This window comes from Bufo gargarizans, unplaced genomic scaffold (assembly GCF_014858855.1).
Source record: "Bufo gargarizans isolate SCDJY-AF-19 unplaced genomic scaffold, ASM1485885v1 original_scaffold_2225_pilon, whole genome shotgun sequence".
In the NCBI taxonomy this organism is placed as follows: Eukaryota; Metazoa; Chordata; class Amphibia; order Anura; family Bufonidae; genus Bufo; species Bufo gargarizans.
The window spans coordinates 82429-103740 of record NW_025334700.1 but is presented as its reverse complement, the minus strand read 5'-3'; the positions used below and the strand labels follow the sequence as shown (position 1 = coordinate 103740).

At 42.7% G+C, this 21312-nt stretch overlaps 1 protein-coding gene across 2 annotated transcripts in view; it reads left to right on the top strand.

The window, feature by feature from the left end:
* The window catches only part of LOC122924092 (very-long-chain 3-oxoacyl-CoA reductase-B-like), a 111079-nt gene extending 92441 nt beyond the window's left edge, over positions 1–18638 (top strand). For both annotated transcript variants that reach the window (XM_044275016.1, XM_044275015.1), the window contains exons 2-11: positions 2300–2346; positions 2422–2497; positions 2620–2730; positions 3240–3307; positions 8069–8113; positions 10483–10517; positions 11448–11529; positions 15820–15885; positions 18267–18416; positions 18509–18638. In XM_044275016.1, the coding sequence (XP_044130951.1) occupies positions 2300–2346; positions 2422–2497; positions 2620–2730; positions 3240–3307; positions 8069–8113; positions 10483–10517; positions 11448–11529; positions 15820–15885; positions 18267–18416; positions 18509–18637 (809 nt within the window). In that variant the 3' untranslated portion in view covers position 18638. The remainder of the gene's footprint in view (positions 1–2299; positions 2347–2421; positions 2498–2619; positions 2731–3239; positions 3308–8068; positions 8114–10482; positions 10518–11447; positions 11530–15819; positions 15886–18266; positions 18417–18508) is intronic.
* Positions 18639–21312: the final 2674 nt, after the last annotated feature.

The window sequence follows — 21312 nt, the reverse complement described above, 5'->3', positions numbered from 1 at the left end:
TGCCATATTCTTATGCTGTTAATGTTCCCCTTTATTTGCAGTTTGGACAGTTTAGACTCCTGTTCCTCCGTGTCTAGAAGGAACAGGTTGTCTTACCCAGCTCCTAGCTCAGGGATCGGCTGAGGGCTAATAGGGACCCGAGGTTCCTGAGTATGAGCCCTCCTACCATCTGGGTCAGCTCATACAGTTAGGAGTCAGGGTCAGAGTTAGGGACACTGTAGAAGGTGACCTGCTCCCTAATTCTGTTGTACTGGCCAAGCAGCTGTCCTCATACCTTTAACATCGCACGGCTGAGGATTTCCCCCATCCTCAGCTATGACAGTCTGGCCCTTAAAAATTGCCCTGCAGTGTTTGAGAGAATAGTATGTGGAAGATGGAAAGAAGGAGTATGCAATCATGCGTTCATGGATGTTGTTTTGTAAAAAGTTGTAGTGTTAATCCTGACAGTAATCAGGACTTTCATTTTACTATCAAGAAAGTCAATGATATGTTGAAAAATTCTGATATTTCAGTAATTTAAATTTAATTGTGAAGATTGAAGACATCCAAATCTTGACTGGGCACTTACCATATGAACGGTATGTCGTCAATATAATGCATCCATGTTACCCCAATAATGCCTGCACCAACTTGCTTTTCCAAAAAACTGTTCTGTGTAAAATGGGGTGTATGTTGTCCCCATAGCAGTTCCACATACTCGAAAACAGTATTTGTCCCTGAACAAAAAATTATTGTGTCCAAAGACAAACTCAATCAACATGATCCCACTGTATGATGAGTAGATTTGAAAGTAACAATGAAGTACTTGCCAGGCAGTAGATACAGATCAATGATGCATCAGGGGAGTGAAGTTAAGTGATGGGTACTTTATTGGCAATGGATTTTGTCACTGGAATAGTGACTTCATCAGACCATAGAAAGAATTCCAAACTCTATGTCTAAGGCTGGATATAACACACCACAGATCAAGGAAAAAGTGGGGATTAAAGGTCATAGAAAGGTAACAATTTAAACATATTCAGAGAAAGAGGGTAAGATCCTTGACAACCACTTTACAGATAAACACTATTCCCTTAATTTAATAAAAAATTGCCCCCCTAATATGCTCAACCAAGTCCGACTGTCTAAAGTCCACTGGAATAATGCCAACAACCAAGACAAGTCATTTTTCTAGCAATTCCATTAGCACATATAATTCAGGACACAACTGTTAGGAAGATCCTCCAACAACATTGGCATGTGACCATATACGGTACTTTGCAAGGAGATCCCCGCATCCCCTAAAATCACCTACAGATGGCTCACCACATTAGACAACAAGTCGACCTTACAAACTAAAAATCCAATAAAATCCCCTATCTACAATTACTGAAGCCTACAGATAAGCAAGACCCTACCACTTTCCACATCTGCTCACCATAAAGAGTAGCCCGTTCTTGCCATCTCAGAGCCGGCAGCTGCCTTTTCTACTTTCTACACGCTACTGTATATCCCTTAGTTGTGCCTGGCTGGACCAACCACTCAAAGTAATCCTTTCTCCTATTGTGCTTACCACTGAGAGCCCACCTAGCCCTAGTGATCCTGCACTATCGGAGGGCCCTTGTGTGCGCTTTCTCCTGGCAGCAATATCATTCCACATCACACAAGCCTAACAACATGTCACCCTCTATTATCAGTCAGAGATCCTCCATTATGATTCCATTAACAGTGCCCATTGGAGAGTGCTCCCATTATGTCCTCAGTGCGTGCCCCTATTATGTTCACAACATTAGTGCCAGTCAGAGTGTGCCCCTATTATGTTCACAACATTAGTGCCAGTCAGAGTGTGCCCCTACTGTATCCCCAACATTAGTGTCAGATTCCCTATCAATCCTTAGAGTCAGGCACTCCTTATTATAGAAGGGGAAAGTCCACACTGAAATGAATAAATAATTGCCCGGTGACCCCTTTGTAACACCTACTGCCTTGGCTGAACAGGTGCAAAGTATAATATCTCCACAGGCTGTTGGTTCTCTAGAAGTTATCAGAACAAGTTTGTGCACTTTTACAATAGTAGAACCAAAGGTGAAATGAGGACAAATGACACCCTGTACAGCCATAAACCACTAGTTATGTGACACCCATAATCAGGATGGTTAAACCTTCCAGCTATGGCAGTAGTTTAGGTTGTCAATATTTAATTGAGTAATAAGGACCAAATCAATGTATGTTTCCATTCACTGATGTTAAGCAAAGATCCTAAAAATAAGTGACACAAAGTATATTCCATATAACTATGGTCTGCTCACTTCTCCCACAGTGGTAACTGGAGCGACAGATGGAATCGGGAAGGCCTACGCGATGGAGGTCAGTAGCCTGTGGTCTATCAGTCTAATTATCTCTCTCTTATATCTGTCTCATACTTCTATGTCTTCCCTTTAGTTGGCCAGGAGAGGCTTTGATGTCGTCCTCATCAGCCGAACTGTAGAGAAGCTACAAAAAGTTGCTCAGGAGATAGGTGAGGGGCAAGAAGGTCTTACCTCTGATAACAAGTCTGCATCTATAGTAGATGGATGATTACTCAAGACATCAAATATTAAGAATCAAGAACTAATCTTCATCCATATCTTATATCCATAGAAAAAGAGACCCAGAGAAATACCAAGATCATCCAGGCAGACTTCACGGTAGGGCCTGAGATTTATCCAAAGGTGGAGAAGGCATTGAAGGACCTGGATATCGGAATTTTAGGTAATACCTTAGAAATGAACTGGGGCCATAATCCAATGTTTCTACCAATGTTCTAACATCAAGCATAAGACCAAAGAGCTCCACCCCTAACTCTTCCATCAATAGATTATCAATCAGCACCCAGGAATGGTCTAGAATTTTATTTTTTTTGCAGTACTTGACAAGTATTGATGTGTTTGTCCAGTCTCTTTCTTTTTAAGAGGTCATAAATATTGCAAGAATTGATAAAAATCAAATATACCCGATATTTGTTAGACCTTAAGATAAAAATCCTGCTCCATTACACATTTGGATACGTAATCACTCAACATCCATCCATCTAGTTACCATCTCATGTCATTAACAATAACGGGTTTCTTCACGATTCCGGAATCCTTGTTGGCAAGAACATTTCTGCAGTCTGCACTTTTCTTACCATAAGTAATTTCTGAAATAGTTGATGGAAACTGTGACCACAGAGCTGGACCCCACATTGGACAGACCTTCACCAGTGTTTTGTCTTGTTACAGTAAACAATGTTGGGATGACTTACCACCCTGACGGAGGTAGATTTCTTGACGTCCCTGATATTAATAAGGTGAGCTCCATGATACATGATTACTGATCTTTGAGAAAATCTGTATAATGAGAGAGAGTCCTAAGTATAGGAAGGTATTATATAAAGCATAAAGATATACAAAATGGCTGGCTCACGGTAAATAACTACATTTATTACTAAAAATACATGATTACCATATTATATTATATTAAAGGCTTAAATAATAAAATGATCTCATTGACATATTTGACTTCAATCCAATCATAAAACAATTGGTCATTTCGGTCCCTTTTAGTGTCCTAACATGCGGAGCTCCCGCATGTATTATTTTAAATGACGGCTTAGCTAACTACAGTTTATAATCTCATCCGTAAACCGTGTACCGTGGTGGGCTCCCCAGGATAAAAGTCACAAACTAGGAAAGCAACCCAAACACTGGATTTTGCCATAACAGAATTTTGCTTAAATGTGGCAATAAACACAACTGCAAATGCTGGAAACAAACAATAAATTTACATACACCTAGCCCGAAGGCTGAGACCCTTGTGCTGCACAGCGCGGCGCCCTCCGATGGATGCAGGAGGAAAGAGCAGTAATTTACCTACTGGCGGGCACAACTAAACTGCCACAACTTACCTATTAATACCCTAAAAGAACAAGAATCACTGTATGGGTGTGTTTTACAATCTTACACAGAGCTACAGTATTCCCCCTCCCATAACTGGTCTTGTAGCACGTGCCTGAGTATTCCTCCTGAGCAAAACGCCAGCCTGGCTTGAGTTTGTGGGAAGTTTATCAGCTCTCCAGTGTGAAATGTCCCTTTAAGTTATGGAGTCCTTTCAATGAACAGTAGTAACACTTAGTATCACAAACAGAGACCCTAACTAACTAACTACAGGCCTGGTCTTAGTCTCTAGGCGCTAACACTGTAATGAGGTGCGTGAACGATCTTACTGACCCGGGTCTGCTCTGCATCCACTGGTGACTCTCAACAGAACAAATGCCTTTCCAACAAGCATGCGGTGCCTCAGTGTATGTAGCTTTGCTCCTCAGCTCTCATCAGCGTTCCTGGAAGTAATCATCGTTCCTCTGGACAGGATCAGAGTTTTGGACACGATCAGCTTCACTTACCTGCCGCTCCGGTCACTGAGGGAGGCTCTCACACCTGGATGCTGTCAGACTTTCTGCTCGCACAGTTCCTCAGTGTCTCTCACAGTCTCACTCTAACATGGCTGCTGCCTTCCTCTCCAGACTTGTAACTCCACCCCCTGAGAGTTCTCAACATCACCTGAAATGCAGTCTGTTGCTGTGCTTAGGAAACAGCAGCATCTTGTGGCCAAACAGCAGAATGTCAGTCCAGATCATTTAACTTCATTTAAACAAACGCAATGTTTAGACAATGAGAGCTGTTTCCCCATCTCACACATCCGTTGGTAAATTGTCTTCTTCTTGTTTAAAAGCTCATAAATAGTATCAAAGTTGAGTTCATACGCAGGAATACCTAGAGTCCTATCTAGCCCTATATGACCCTGGTACTAATGACAGGGACGAGACTACCTGTTCCTCCAAAAGGAAGGACGAACAGGAGTCTCCTTCAGGCCTAAAACAAACAATAGGGAAATGCAACACACAGAACCCAAACAAAATACAAAAGGGAAAGGAAAGACTTAACTTCAAAAAGGCTATGGAAGCACCAGGAACTCAGCCAAGATCCAACCACAAACAATCCACAGAAGCTATAAACCGCACAGTATAGTGAGAGAAGCAAATATAAATAAGGAAGGTTAAATGACCACATAAGCAACACATGGAGGCAAAGGGGGTGTCCATTACCAGAAACAACACAGGAGCCTATTGATCACAAGGAAAACCTGTCAGATCAAACCACGTGTTGCTAGTCTCACAGATATCTTGGAACTCACTGTTGCTGGGACGTCAGTATGTTTCGGTACGTCCATGACAGTTACATTCTGTATTATACTCTGGAGCTGCACTCACTATTCTACAGGCTTCAGCATTCTTTGCTTGTTCAGTGTCTGCGCACCACTCCTTGGATTTATGTTCCAGTGCAGTCTTTGTACTAATCTACAACAGGAATCAGTAACTGCCAGGAATCAGCCAAGCTATAAGGGATGTTAGTAGTGTTGATCGAGCATGCTCGGTAAAACACCAGTTCGGCTGGAGTATCGCTATGCTCGGCACATCGCAGAGTTCAGCCGAACACCGCGTGTGCTCGAGCCAGTGTATTTAAATGTAATTTATCATCTATTTCTAAAAAAATTCTGACAAGATTTGAACTCCTAACACATTAGAGGCAAGGACCTTATCCACTCAGCTATAAATCTAAATGCTAAACTGTGTCAATAAAATCTCATAGTAGTTTCTGATGGAGTATTACTATTCAGCAGAAGACTTATTTTATATTTGTGGACAGGTTAACATGTAGCCCTATAGTGTAGTGGTTAATGTCCTTACCTCTAATTTACATGGTTGGGAGTTTGAATCCCAGCAGAAACATGTATCTATATATAACTTTTTAGCCATAATATATTTACATATATTATATATTTAGACTATATAATATATTATAATATATATATATATTTTTTTTTTTTATTGTAATTACACATTTATTTTGAGCCATACATTTTTTACAATTACTTAAAAAAATATTAAATATAATCTCTATTTCTGAAATGTTTCTGCCAGGATTCAAACTCCCAACCTTGTATATTAGAGGCAAGGATTTTAACCCCTACACTATAGAGCTACATGTTACCCTTCATAGAAATATTAAATAAGTGTTGTGCTAAATAGGAATGCTCACTACATCAAAAACTACTATAAGGTTTTTCTGACAAAAATTAGCATTCAGCTTTAAAGCGGAGGGGATGATGTCCTTTCCTCTAATGTGCAACATTGGGAGCTCAAATCCTGGCAGAAACTTTTCAGAAATTAGATTTAAATACACTGGGGTGTCCCCAGCACTGCCTCCATATATGGATATAGCTATATATGTAGTCAGAGCAGGGACTCCTAAGCTGAACTAGAGTCAGAGCAGGGGGTGCCTGGGGTTCTCTCATTGACTTCCATTGTGCTTGGGTGCTCGGTAGACAAACGATCAACACTAGATGTTAGATACAGTCCTGATCAAAAGTTTAAGACCACTTGAAAAATGGCAAAAAATCATATTTAGCATGGCTGGATCTTAACAAGGTTCCAAGTAGAGCTTCAACATGCAACAAGAAGAAATGGGAGTGAGACAAAAAAAATTTGAGCATTCAATTTTATGAAAAACAACGAATAAACTGAAACAGACTGTTTTTCAGCTGATCAAAAGTTTAGGACCACACCTCCCAAAAAAAACTAAATCCCGCCAAAACAGAAATCCAACTTCCAAGGATGAACTCAGTAATGAGTATCTCCGCCGTTATTGTTTCGGCATGCTTGATGCAAGCGTTTCCATGAGGTGAGTGGGAACATTTCTCCAATTGGCGAAGACGGCCTCACAAAGGCCACCTACTGTCTGGAACTGTTGTCCATTTTTGAAAAATTCCCTTGACATCCATCCCCAGAGGTTCTAAATTGGATTTAGATCAGGGGAACACGCAGGATGGGCCAAAAGAGTGATGTTATCCTCCTGGAAGAAGTCCCTTGTCCTGCGGGCATTGTGTACTGTAGCGTTGTCCTGTTGAAAAACCCAGTCGTTACCACACAGACGAGGGCCCTCAGTCATGAGGAATGCTCTCTGCAACATCTAGACATAGCCAGCGGCCGTTTGATGCCCCTGCACTTCCTGAAGCTCCATTGTTCCACTGAAGGAAAAAGCACCCCAGACCATTATGGCGCCCCCTCCACTGTGGCGCGTAGAAAACATCTCAGGTGGGATCTGCTTGTCATGCCAGTAACGTTGGAAACCATCAGGACCATCAAGGTAAAAAAAAATCTCATCAGAGAATAAAAATTTCTTCCATCTTTGAATGTCCCATGTTTGGTGCTCTCTTGCAAAGTCCAAACGAGCAGTTCTGTGGCGTTCAAGGAGACGAGGTCTTTGAAGACATTTTTTGTTTTTGAAGCCCTTCAGTCTCAGATGCCGTCTGATGGTTATGGGGCTGCAGTCAGCACCAGTGAGGGCCTTAATTTGGGTCGAGGATCGTCCAGTGTCTTGACGGACAGCCAATTGGATCCTCCGGCTCAGTGCTGATGAAATTTTTTGGGGTCTTCCACTTGACTTTTAAGTTCCATAACCCTCAGGATCATTTAAGAAATTCCAAATGACTGTCTTACTGCGTCCCACCTCAGCAGCGATGGCGCGCTGTGAGAGACCCTGCTTATGCAGTTCAACAACCCGACCACGTTCAAAAAGGGAGAGTTTTTTTGCCTTTGCCATCACAACGTGTGACTACCTGACAGAAAATGACAATGAATCCACATCTTTGCACAGATTTGGCCTTTTAAAGGCATGTGGTCCTAAACTTTGGATCAGCTGAAAAACAGCCTGTTTCAGTTTAATCGTTATTTTCAATTAATTTAATGCTCAAAAAATGTTTTGTCTCACTCTAATTTCTTCTTGTTGCATGTTGAAGCTCTACGTGGAACCTTGTTAAGATCCAACAATGTAAAATATGATTTTTTGCCATTTTTCAAGTGTTCTTAAACTTTTGATCAGGACTGTAACATAACATAATTATCACTCCCGCAATAAGACAGAACAGTGACCCCTGAGAGGAAGGATCACAATAAGAAATGTCATCACGTGTATACCTAAATAATGAGATGTTCCTTTTGATTAATTTTTAGCGGATAAGCGACATCATGAACTGCAATGTACTATCCATGGTGCATGTAAGTATCCTTATCATAGTACTATAGGTCAAGAGTCTGCTCCTCCTCCTGCAGGGTGATACATATAGAAGGAGCTATGAGTCTGCCCCTCCTCCTGCAGGGTGATACATATAGAAGGAGCTATGAGTCTGCTCCTCCTCCTGCAGGGTGATACATATAGAAGGAGCTATGAGTCTGCCCCTCCTCCTGCAGGGTGATACATATAGAAGGAGCTATGAGTCTGCCCCTCCTCCTGCAGGGTGATACATATAGAAGGAGCTATCAGTCTGCCCCTCCTCCTGCAGGGTGATACATATAGAAGGAGCTATGAGTCTGCCCCTCCTCCTGCAGGGTGATACATATAGAAGGAGCTATGAGTCTGCTCCTCCTCCTGCAGGGTGATACATATAGAAGGAGCTATGAGTCTGCTCCTCCTCCTGCGGGGTGATACATATAGAAGGAGCTATGAGTTGGCTCCTCCTCCTGCAGGGTGATACATATAGAAGGAGCTATGAGTCTGCCCCTCCTCCTGCAGGGTGATACATATAGAAGGAGCTATGAGTCTGCTCCTCCTCCTGCAGGATGATACATATAGAAGGAGCTATGAGTTGGCTCCTCCTCCTGCAGGGTGATACATATAGAAGGAGCTATGAGTCTGCCCCTCCTCCTGCAGGGTGATACATATAGAAGGAGCTATGAGTCTGCTCCTCCTCCTGCAGGGTGATACATATAGAAGGAGCTATGAGTCTGCCTCTCCTCCTGCAGGGTGATACATATAGAAGGAGCTATGAGTCTGCCCCTCCTCCTGCAGGGTGATACATATAGAAGGAGCTATGAGTCTGCTCCTCCTCCTGCGGGGTGATACATATAGAAGGAGCTATGAGTCTGCCCCTCCTCCTACAGGGTGATACATATAGAAGGGAGCTATGAGTCTGCCCCTCCTCCTGCAGGGTGATACATATAGAAGGAGCTATGAGTCTGCGCCTCCTCCTGCAGGGTGATACATATAGAAGGAGCTATGAGTCTGCTCCTCCTCCTGCAGGGTGATACATATAGAAGGAGCTATGAGTCTGCTCCTCCTCCTGCAGGGTGATACATATAGAAGGGAGCTATGAGTCTGCCCCTCCTCCTGCAGGGTGATACATATAGAAGGAGCTATGAGTCTGCTCCTCCTCCTGCAGGGTGATACATATAGAAGGAGCTATGAGTCTGCTCCTCCTCCTGCGGCGTGATACATATAGAAGAAGCTATGAGTCTGCCCCTCCTCCTGCAGGGTGATACATATAGAAGGAGCTATGAGTCTGCTCCTTCTCCTGCAGGGTGATACATATATAGAAGGAGCTATGAGTCTGCTCCTCCTCCTGCAGGGTGATACATATAGAAGGAGCTATGAGTCTGCTCCTCCTCCTGCAGGGTAATACATATATAGAAGGAGCTATGAGTCTGCCCCTCCTCCTGCAGGGTGATACATATAGAAGGAGCTATGAGTCTGCCCCTCCTCCTGCAGGGTGATACATATAAAAGGAGCTATGAGTCTTCTACTCCTCCTGCAGGGTGATACATATAAAAGGAGCTATGAGTCTTCTACTCCTCCTGCAGGGTGATACATATCGAAGAAGCTATGAGTCTGCCCCTCCTCCTGCAGGGTGATACATATAGAAGGAGCTATGAGTCTGCCCCTCCTCCTGCAGGGTGATACATATAGAAGGAGCTATGAGTCTGCCCCTCCTCCTGCAGGGTGATACATATAGAAGGAGCTATGAGTCTGCTCCTCCTCCTGCAGGGTGATACATATAGAAGGAGCTATGATTCGGCTCCTCCTCCTGCAGGGTGATACATATAGAAGGAGCTATGAGTCTGCCCCTCCTCCTGCAGGGTGATACATATAGAAGGAGCTATGAGTCTGCTCCTCCTCCTGCAGGGTGATACATATAGAAGGAGCTATGATTCGGCTCCTCCTCCTGCAGGGTGATACATATAGAAGGAGCTATGAGTCTGCCCCTCCTCCTGCAGGGTGATACATATAGAAGGATCTATGAGTCTGCTCCTCCTCCTGCAGGGTGATACATATAGAAGGAGCTGTGAGTCTGCTCCTCCTCCTGCAGGGTGATACATATAGAAGGAGCTATGAGTCGGCTCCTCCTCCTGCAGGGTGATACATATAGAAGGAGCTATGAGTCGGCTCCTCCTCCTGCAGGGTGATACATATAGAAGGGAGCTATGAGTCGGCCCCTCCTCCTGCAGGGTGATACATATAGAAGGAGCTATGAGTCGGCCCCTCCTCCTGCAGGGTGATACATATAGAAGGAGCTATGAGTCGGCCCCTCCTCCTGCAGGGTGATATTCCTCAGTTTTGCTATTACATTTCTCCTGTTTGTTGTGTTTTTCAGATGACCCGGATTGTGTTACCCAGAATGGTGGAGAGGTACGGAGCGGTGGGAGGGCTTTATTTTGCTGCTAAAAATTATTACTCGTCACTTTTCAGTATAATCACATGTGTGTTTCTGATTAGCACACGGATAATACACAGGTATCACACATATGACTTCTGTGTATGTTCCTTTTTCTATCATGTATTATTCGGTTAGAGCTAAGCTGCAGTACCTGAAATCGGCCACTACACAGTATATGGCGCTGTGGTACTTCATCTGCAGACGATTGTGGGAGGACCCTATAGAAAATGATCAATGTGCCGATACCACAAAACCTCTCTAATCTTTATATAAAGAGACAATTTACGGTTTGTCAATTCACTTTAAATGTTTAATGCCTCACAGTCACTACTATTATTCTATCCGCCTGCTGTCAGTGAATGGAGCTCCGATGAGCGCAGCAGCTCTTTCAAACAGCTTATCGATGGGGGGGATTGGACCCCTGCTAACCTGATACTGATTAACTATACTGAGGACAGATCACCAATATGAAATTTGTAGATAATTTATTTAACTGCTCGCTGCCCTGAGCCTGAAAAACATGAAAACCTTTAATTAATATCTTACTTCTAGGCTTAGTTCTCATCACTTTGGGCAACAGGCCAAAGCCTGAGGCTGCACTACTGAGGGATTCTGCTGACAACTTGTCAGGAGCAGCATCGACATCAGGGATGTCAAACTGCGGCCCTCCAGCTGTTGCAAAACTACAACTCCCACAATGCCCTGCTGTAGGCTGATACCTGTAGGCTGTCCGGGCATGCTGGGAGTTGTAGTTTTGCAACAGCTGGAGGGCCGCAGTTTGACATCCCTGATCTACATCAATGTCCCCACATACCTGCCACCATACGAGCCTGGGAGGATGTATAGACATAACTGTGAAGCTGATGGGACACTGACTGGCATTGACCTCTCTGTCTTCATAGGAAAAAAGGTCTGATCATAAACATCTCCTCCGCGGCCGGGGTCCGTCCTTATCCATTGTTTATGATGTACAGCGCTACTAAGGTACATATAGGATCTCTTATAAGAAGTCCTCAGAAGCAGTGTGACTGCCAGCAATAATACTCACATACTGTAGATGGCGCCACCTCTAAGACAACTGAAAAAGGTTCTGTCAGAATCATCAACCCTATTAAACCACTCATACTGCCTGGTAGGACTCATCGTGCTGATTAAAACTGAAACTTTCTTTTGTCCGTTTGCTAAAGTTCTGCAGAGTTATCTGTGTTTTTATTCATTTGCAAATGACCAATCTGGAGCACCAGGAGGCGAGGCTGAATCCTTGGAGCACTGCTTTGTAACACAGCCTGGGCTCTGCACACTTCCCCCTCCACTTGATTGACAGGGCTAGGCATCAGCATGATTAGGTCAGAGCTACACAATGTTGTAGCCTTCCCACATTGATGTATGCTTAGAAAGCTAATATACATATTCCTGCTTTATTCACAAGCACAATATCTGATTATAAAGGCACCATATGTATTAGTTTTCTAAGCATTGTAAAAACATTCTTCTGTATGTGGAAAGGCTATAACTTAGAGGTAAGTGCTCAGCCTTGAAATAGAAAACGTGTTGCTATAGATATGGTGCTCTTGTCGAGTTGACTCACCCTGTCAATGTATTAGATATATAAGAATATGTTTAAGACAGGCACTCTAAGTCTGGAACCATCCGGAGAATATATTTCCTTAAATCACCATTTAATATCCTCATTCAAAATAGATAAATATACACATCTGCACATGAAAATAAAATAACAATAAGATATATTAAAAACATACAGTGGCAATACCAAGGTGTAATGGATCTCCTGGCACCCAGACTGGGTACCTCCGTTGATGGGTGCTCCTAGTGCTTCCCGATGGCTCCAAGCACTCCACTTGACACCGTAAGCACTGCCGACCCCACGAACCTCCCCAGCTTGGTTGAGATCTCGCCATCTTTTTACTCACCCTGGACCTACCACAAAGCTTCCAGGTTCCAGTGGGTGAACCTCTCTTCCTTCAGAGAGCAATGCAGGAACAAGCTCCTAAAAGAGCTCAGGGATTATAGCCAGGGGAGTATACAGCGTATAGCATTCCCCAGTGTAGATGCAGCCTTTTCCTCACACACATGAGATGAGGCTCTATGTTGAGGGTAAAACAGGAACTCTTTAATGGGGCTACATGTCAGCCTTGTATGCAGGTCTTCCAGCAAGAGACATCCCCCTGGGGACCTTGTGGAAGACCGTGACAGTTTGTACATTAGCCAATCGCATGCATCTACAGTATGGAAACACTTACATTAATTGTACACATCACCCCCCCCCCCTCTGCCTGTGATACAATTGCCAAACACAATGGGCTCTGCCTGTGATACAATTACCAAACACAATGGGCTCTGCCTGTGATACAATTACCAAACACAATGGGCTCTGCCTGTGATACAATTGCCAAACACAATGGGCTCTGCCTGTGATACAATTACCAAACACAATGGGCTCTGCCTGTGATACAATTACCAAACACAATGGGCTCTGCCTGTGATACAATTGCCAAACACAATGGGCTCTGCCTGTGATACAATTACCAAACACAATGGGCTAACTTAATCACTCACAGGCAGAGAACACATATTTTTCCCCAAAACACAGAAAACACTGCAAAGCCCCACATATCCCCATAAATTATACATCCCTCGAGGGATGGTGTATTGGGGGATGGTGGGAGGAGGGTTAAGTAGTCCTTAAAGCGCTTCACTTACTCAAAGAGGAAGCAATATTTTACAGATATCCATGGATATTAGTAGTGGGTCTTAGGGCTTGCAGGTATATCTTTTAAGACCAGACGCGTTTCAGAGTATTAGCTTACTCCTTCTTCGATGCAGGTAGCAGCATATACACATGTGCAGATGTGTATATTTATCTATTTTGAATGAGGATATTAAATGGTGATTTAAGGAAATATATTCTCTGGATGGTTTCAGACAGAGTGCCTGTCTTAAACATAAGTGCTCAGCCTTGCAGGTAAGTTCAAGTTCCAGGCGAGACTTACTGCATTTTTCGCTTTATAAGACGCACCCAGATTTTAAAGGAGGAAAATAAGAAAAAATATTTTTCATCAGACCTCAGATCAAATCACTATAAATATCAGGACATCACATCAGACCCCTATATCAGCCATCCATGTCAGAACCCATCAGCCCTCCATATCAGACCCTCAACAGACCTCAGAACAGCCCTTTTCTTTCAGACCCCCATCAGACCTCAGATCAACTCTTTTGTTTTTAGACCCCCATCAGGCCTCAGATCAGCCCTTTTCTTTTAGACCCCCATCAGACCTCAGATCCGCCCTTTTCTTTCAGACCCCCATCAGCCCTCAGATCCGCCCTTTTCTTTCAGACCCCCATCAGCCCTTTTCTTTCAGACCCCCATCAGACCTCAGATAAGCCCTTTTCTTTTAGACCCCCATCAGACCTCAGATCAGCCCTTTTCTTTTAGACCCCATCAGACTAAAATAAAAAACTTCCTTACCTCTCCTGCGCCACGGCTCTGCTACGGGGTCGGCGTCGCAGTCCTCTGTCTTCTCCGGCCCACTCTGCACAGGCATCTGACTGCGAACAGCATCAGGTCATATTGTGAGCACTACGTCCTGACCCTGTATGGGGTCAAAACAGTGGGGCGGGGGCCCTAGCAATAAGACCAGGGAGGGTGAGTATCGGACGCAATATTTGCTCTATAAGACGCACAGCCATTTCCCCCCTACCTCTGGGGGGAAAAAGTGCGTCTTATAAAGCGAAAAATACAGTATATATGTTTTTTTCTATAAATTTGTTCTCTCTTATTTAACGCATAATGAAAGGCTATACTATAATAAATAATTAAACATAATATAATAAAAGGCCTTGCTATTATGAGAATAGTGTTTTTAATGATTAGAAACCTAAAACCTATTACTGGTTTATTCACAGGCACAATATAAGATTCTAAAGAAACCAGCCATTAACTTTCTAAGTATAAAAAACATTATTCTCAATATGATAAGGCTATAGACTTTTATTATTGGTTAAATGTGGAAGAAAGAAATCTGAGAGTCTCTCCAGAGATTCAAACCTGGGATCTCTACATACAAAGATGAACACTTATTACTAAGGCCGGATTTACATCACCATTTTGATTTTTGTTCTTCTGATCCATCAGAACAGAAAAATAAACAAAAAAAACTGATCCTGTATTTTAGGTATCCGTTATGCAAAATTAAGCACATTTGCCATCCGTTTTCATCATTTCTGTCTGAGATCCGTAATTTTAGAGGGAAAAAAATTCCTGTACAATATATATATATATATATTTTTTTTTTTTATTTTTTTTTAAATAGATCTCAGATGGAAATGGCTAAAACGGATGCCAAATGTGCATAAGTGAGCATGACAGATGCCTAAAATACAGGATCAGGTTTTTTTGTTTATTTTTCTGTTCTAACGGATCAGAAGAACTGAAAACTAAACAGTGATGTGAACTTGGCATAAGTTATAGCATTATGACATAGAGAAGAATGTTTTTCTATACTTAGAAAGCTAATAAAGTGATGACTTTATAATCATATATTGTGCTTGTGAATAAAGCAGTAATATGTATAGTAGCTTTCTAAGCATATTTCAATGTGTTAAGGGTAGAGTAAGTAGTGTATATGATATGTACATGCTAGGACACAGCTCTTGAACATAGCTCTGCCCTGAGCACTGTCAATCTAGGGAAGGGGCAGTGTGCAGAGCAAAGGGAGTTATAAAAGTGCTATAAGGATTCAGCCCCATCACCTGGTGCTCCAAAGTGCTCATTTGCATATGACTAAAAACGCAGATATCTCTGCAGCTGTTTAGCATACAGACAAAGAAAAGTGGTGTTTTAATCTGCATGATCAACCCTACCAGGCAGTATGCCTGCTTTAATAGGATTAATAATGCTGTCCTCTTAAATGACTGTGAGCGTTACCCACAGAGAGGCACAGGCACTGCATGTGCTGCCATATGATGCCTTCATGAGAATACCTCTGTAATATGACATCCAATGGAACATGGCATATGTTTCTGTATAAAATCAGAGCCATGTGGCGACACAGTATGGTGCCATAGATTTCTCTAGTTATGGTATTATGGATTCCTAGAACATGGATTCATACAGTAATTCAGCTGCAGGCAGAAGGCTTTAATTAAAATCAACTTTGCTATTATCATGATTAGAATCATCATCACTATCATCTCTAAAATCACCATCATCACTCTCATCATCTCACCACCACATTTTTTTCTTTTTTTTAGGTTTTCATGGACTTTTTCTCCCGCTCCCTACACTATGAGTACAGATCTGATGGGATTACAGTTCAGGTACCAGTATTACCTCCACAGCATTACCTCCGTCCTCCTCAGCCATCAGTCACACTTACTATGATGAAGGTCAGATGGAGACATGACCTTGATCTTGTGTTATCTGATGTTTCCTGATGGCCTGTATAAGACATAAAGAAAAAACAAAATTGTAAATGTAGCTTTGGAGGTGACTGGAGTATATGATATGACGTCATGTAACAGCAACATTGTAAATGCAGTCCTGGATGTGACTGAATCATAAGACCTGATATAACAGCAGAATGATAGTTACATAGATACATAGTTGATACGGTTGAAAAAAAGACATAAGTCCATAAACTTCAACCAAAGGGATGGATGGGGGGGGGGGGGGGGGGGGCGCGAATCCCAGAAGGAAATGAGACTCAGATTTCTACACGTTTTCATCAGCAATAATGTAATTTACTTTCAAGAATTCATCTAAACCCTTTTTAAGACCGTCCACTGTTCCTGCTGTGACCACGTCTTGAGGAAGTCTATTCTACAGTCACAGTTCTTACAGTAAAGAAGCTTTGATGCTTCCTGAGACTGAACTTTTTCTTCTCCAGTCGGAGGCAGCGATCCCTTGTCTTTTGAGGGCATTTTACATGGAACAGTTTTTCACCGTATTTTTGTATGACCCATTTATATACTTGTACAGGTTAATCATGCCCCCCCTTAGACATCTCTTCTCAAGACTAAATAAATTTTATTATTTTAATCTTTCCTCATAACTAAGACCCTCCAGGCCCCTTATCAGTTTAGTCGCTCTCCTCTGTACTCTCTCCAGCTCCACTGCATCCTTTCTATGGACTGGTGCCCAGAACTGAACTGTATATTCCAGATGAGGCCGCACCAGCGCTTTGTAAAGTGGTGATATCACATCCCTGCCCTGCGAGTCCATGCCTCGTTTAATGCATGACAAGATCCTGGTGGCCTTAGAAGCAGCTGATTGACATTGTATGCTGTTTAATCTACCATCTACAAGGACACCCAAATCCTGCTCTATAAGTGACTCCCCCAGTGTTACCTCCCCTAGGACATATGAAGCACAAAGATTGTTACTACCAAGATGCATAACTTTACATTTATCCACAATGAACCTTATTTGCCAAGTTGATGCCCAATCACTCAGTGTTCAAGTCAGCTTGTAGTTTATGGACATCTTCCATAGACCGTACAGTTCTACACAGCTTAGTGTCATCTGCAAAAATAGAAATGGTGCTATTAATCCCGTCCTCGATATCATTAATAAATAAATTAAATAATAGAGGACCTAGCACTGAACCTTGGGGTCACCACTTATAACCCGGGACCATTCAGAATATGAATCATTGACCACATCGCTCTGGACATGGTCCTTCAACCAGTTTTCAATCCAATTACAAACTGTACTTTCCAAGCCTATAGACCTTACTTTACCTATTAAACATCTACGAGAGACAGTATCAAAAGCCTTTGCAAAGTCCAGAAACACTACATCCACAGCCGCCCTCTGTCCAGGCTACTACTTACCTCCTCATGAATACAATTCGGGTTAGTCTGACAACTTCTGTCCTTGGTAAACCCACTTATAATATTATTTACAGTCACATACTCCTGTATATAATCCCTTAAGAGTCCTTCAAACATATTTCCCACAACAGAAGTTAAACTAACTGGTCTATAATTACCTGCGGAGGACCTAGATCCTTTTTTGAATATGGGCACCACATTTGTCTTGCGCCAATCACTTCTCACTGTACCTGTCCCTAGCGAATCTCTAAAAAGGATAAACAGGGGCACAGGAATAATCCACCTGGACCTGGAGCCTTGTTCACATTTACCTTATTTAACTTGTCTTGGACCATATCTACAGTTAGCCAACTGAGTATATTACTGGATGTACTAACAGCCCCAGCACCACAGATATCAGCTCTTTTCTCTTCTTTTGTATATACAGAGCTTAAAAAAAAAAAACATTTAGTAACTCTGCCTTCTCCATATCTTCAGTGAATAACCCCCATTTACTATTATTTAGGGGACTTACATACTCAGACCTTGGTTTTTTAGCATTTATATATTGAAATAATTATTTGGGATTTCTTTTGCCCTCTTTCGACACCTGCTGTTCATTTTGTATTTTTGCAAATTTTATCTCCTTTTTATAGATTTTATTAAGCCCTTTGCAAACTTCAATGATGACTGTAGCTCTGGGTGTGACTGGAGTGTACGACCTGATATAACAATATGGTCCCGTCTAATAAATTATTTTCTGTGCTGTATGTAAATAAAAGCCTGAATGACATTAGCCAATCAGAAGGAAGCTAAGTCTCCCTCATTGACCTACAGTGTATAAAAGAGAAGTTACATAAAGTGACGGTTACCTTCTGTCTCCTCAGTCTATTATGCCGCACTTGGTGTCCACCAACATGACCAACAATATGGCCACCAATATTCTGGTGAAGACCAGTGATGACTATGCCCGGGAAGCTCTGAACACCGTGGGGTACTCTAATCGTACCAATGGCTGCCTCATCCACAGCCTCCAGGTACAACCAACATATGTTTTCAGCCTTTAATGGCCCAATAGACACCAGGGAGGGGAAGGGGTCATATATTAACAGCTCTCATTTCATTCCAGGATTACATCTTTGGCTTCCTGCTGACAGAGACCTTCATGAACTCCTGGATCTGTATGTTCCTTGTGGGCTATGCCATGAGAAGGATACAAAAAAGAAAACTAGAGCCATCAATAAAAAAAAATCAGTGAAGTTGGACTATGCGTTGTGTATATGTACAGGATAAGATACTGAGCATCAAACCCAGCATACAGGAGAAGAGAAGTGGTACTGTGCTGTGTCCATTGTGAGAAGGGTATCGTTTGGGAGAACCCAAACAGTTAAACTGTGTTTGGTAAGCCTTGGGTGTGTCTATGGGAACCAAAAGGTTAAGCCAGACACCGAATAAGCATGGCCAGGGTTAATAGCCTGCTTTGTCTATGTTGGCCATAGGTAACATAGACAGATTGTAAAATACCTACTGGGACCTGCTTATACTGGAGTGAGTGAGGTTGGCAGTGGGACGCTCACTCCACCCGGGCTTCGGTCCTGGACTTCCATAGCTCACAGCTGCAGGTCACATGAGCCATTAGGGCCTAATTTAAAGCTCAGTGTAGAGCTGAGCAGTGTGTGCACGTGTATGCCATAAGGTTGATCACATAAATTTTACCCTTCAGATGCCGTGGTCAAATGTGACCACGGAATCTGATCAGTCTGGAAGCGGAAGTTGCGCGCTTCCACTCTGGTAACAGCGTTCCCCGACTGAGATCAGGAAACCTGTTACATCGCTGAAATACAGAGAAGCCTTAAGCAGGCTTCGGTGTCTATTTTAGGAATATACAAATACAGGCCACTAGGTTGCAGCATTGTATTGTTAAATTCCAAATGAAGCGTTCAATGGTCGCTATTTTGCCATCAATGAACACAATGGGCAATCTAATGATTGTCAGTTATTGTCACCCAAGGTAACTTAAAAAAAGTAAAAAAAAGGTTTACAAATATAAAAATCCCCCCCCTTTCCTTAAAAAAAAAATACTTAACCAATAACAAAAAAAAAACATCATGGGCATCACTGTGTGCGAAAATGCCCATACAATTAAAATATAACAATATTAATATTTTTTGTCACTTTCAACTACCCAATAATTTTTTATAAAAAGCAGGGCCGTCTTTAATATTGATTGGACCCTGGGCAAAAATTTACTTGGGCCCCCTGGATCCCACCTTCCCACACCCTAGAATGCAATCACGGCCTCCACCACAACACACAAAAAAAAAAAAAATCCACACATCTGGTAGAGTACAGTGAATGACTGTAAATACTTCCAGTTCTGAAGACTCCAGCGGCTCAGGATCAGTGCTCTGGGCAGCTGGGCTCGGGCTGGAAGTGGGCACCGCTCTGCAGGAAGGAGACCAGGGCTCGGCTCACCCTAGCGTTACAGTGCACCCCAGCACCCCACAGTATGCAGTATAGCACCCTATAGTATACTGCGCCCCACAGTATGCAAACAGTATAGCACCCTATAGTATACAGCACCCCACAGTATACAGCACCCCACAGTATGCAGTACAGCACCCCACAGTATACAGCACCCCATACTATACAGTATACAGCAACCCACAGTATATAGTAGAGCAGTATAGCACCCCACAGTATACAGTAGAGCAGTAAAGTACACCACATTATACAGCACCTCACAGTATACAGTAGAGCAGTATAGCACCCCACAGTATACAGCCCCCTCACAGTATACAGCACCCCACAGTATACAGTAAAGCAGTATAGCACCCCACACTAAACAGCAAGCCAATGGTATACAGCACCCCACAGTATACAGTAGAGCAGTATAGCACCTCACAGTATACAGCACCCCACAGTACACAGTAGAAAAGTATAGCACTCCACAATATACAGCACCTCACAGTATACAGCACCTCACAGTATACAGTATACAGCACCCAAACCTTTACAGTATACAGCACCTCACAGTATACAGCACCTCAGGTATACAGTAAAGCAGTATATCATCCCACAGTATACAGTAGAGTAGTGTAGCACCCCAGAGTATACAGCCCTCACAATATACTGTACATCCCCCCACAATATACAGTACAGCAGTATAGCACCCCATAGTACACAGTACCCCACAGTATACAGCACCCCATAGTATACAGTAGAGCAGTTTAGCACCCCACAATATACAGCATCTCACAGTATATAGTAAAGCAGTATAGCACCCCACAGTATACAGCAACCCAACGGTATACAGCACCCCACAGTATACAGTATAGCAGTATAGCACACCACAATATACAGCTCCCCACGGTATACAGCACCTCACGGTATACAGTATAAAGCACCCCACAGTATACAGTAGAGCAGTATAGCACACCACAATATACAGCTCCCCACAGTATACAGCACCTCACGGTATACAGCACCTCACGGTATACAGTATAAAGCACCCCACAGTATACAGTAGAGCAGTATAGCACACCACAATATACAGCACCCCACAGTATACAGTGCCTCACAGTATACAGTAAAGCAGCATAGCACCCCACAGTATACAGCAACCCAACGGTATACAGCCCCCCACAATATACAGCCCCCCACAGTATACAGCCCACCAAAGTATACAGCACCCCATAGTATACAGTAGAGCAGAATAGCAATAGTTTGGAAACTACGTGATAAGGTGGTAGTTTTGTTGGTACAATTTTAGGGTACATATGATTTTTGGTTGCTCTATATTACACTTTTTGTGAGGCAAGGGAACAAAAATAGCTTTTTTGGCACCGTTTTTTATTTTTTATTTACAATGTTCATCTGACAGATGATCTGACAGATCACGTGGTACTTTTATATAGCAGGTTGTTACGGTTG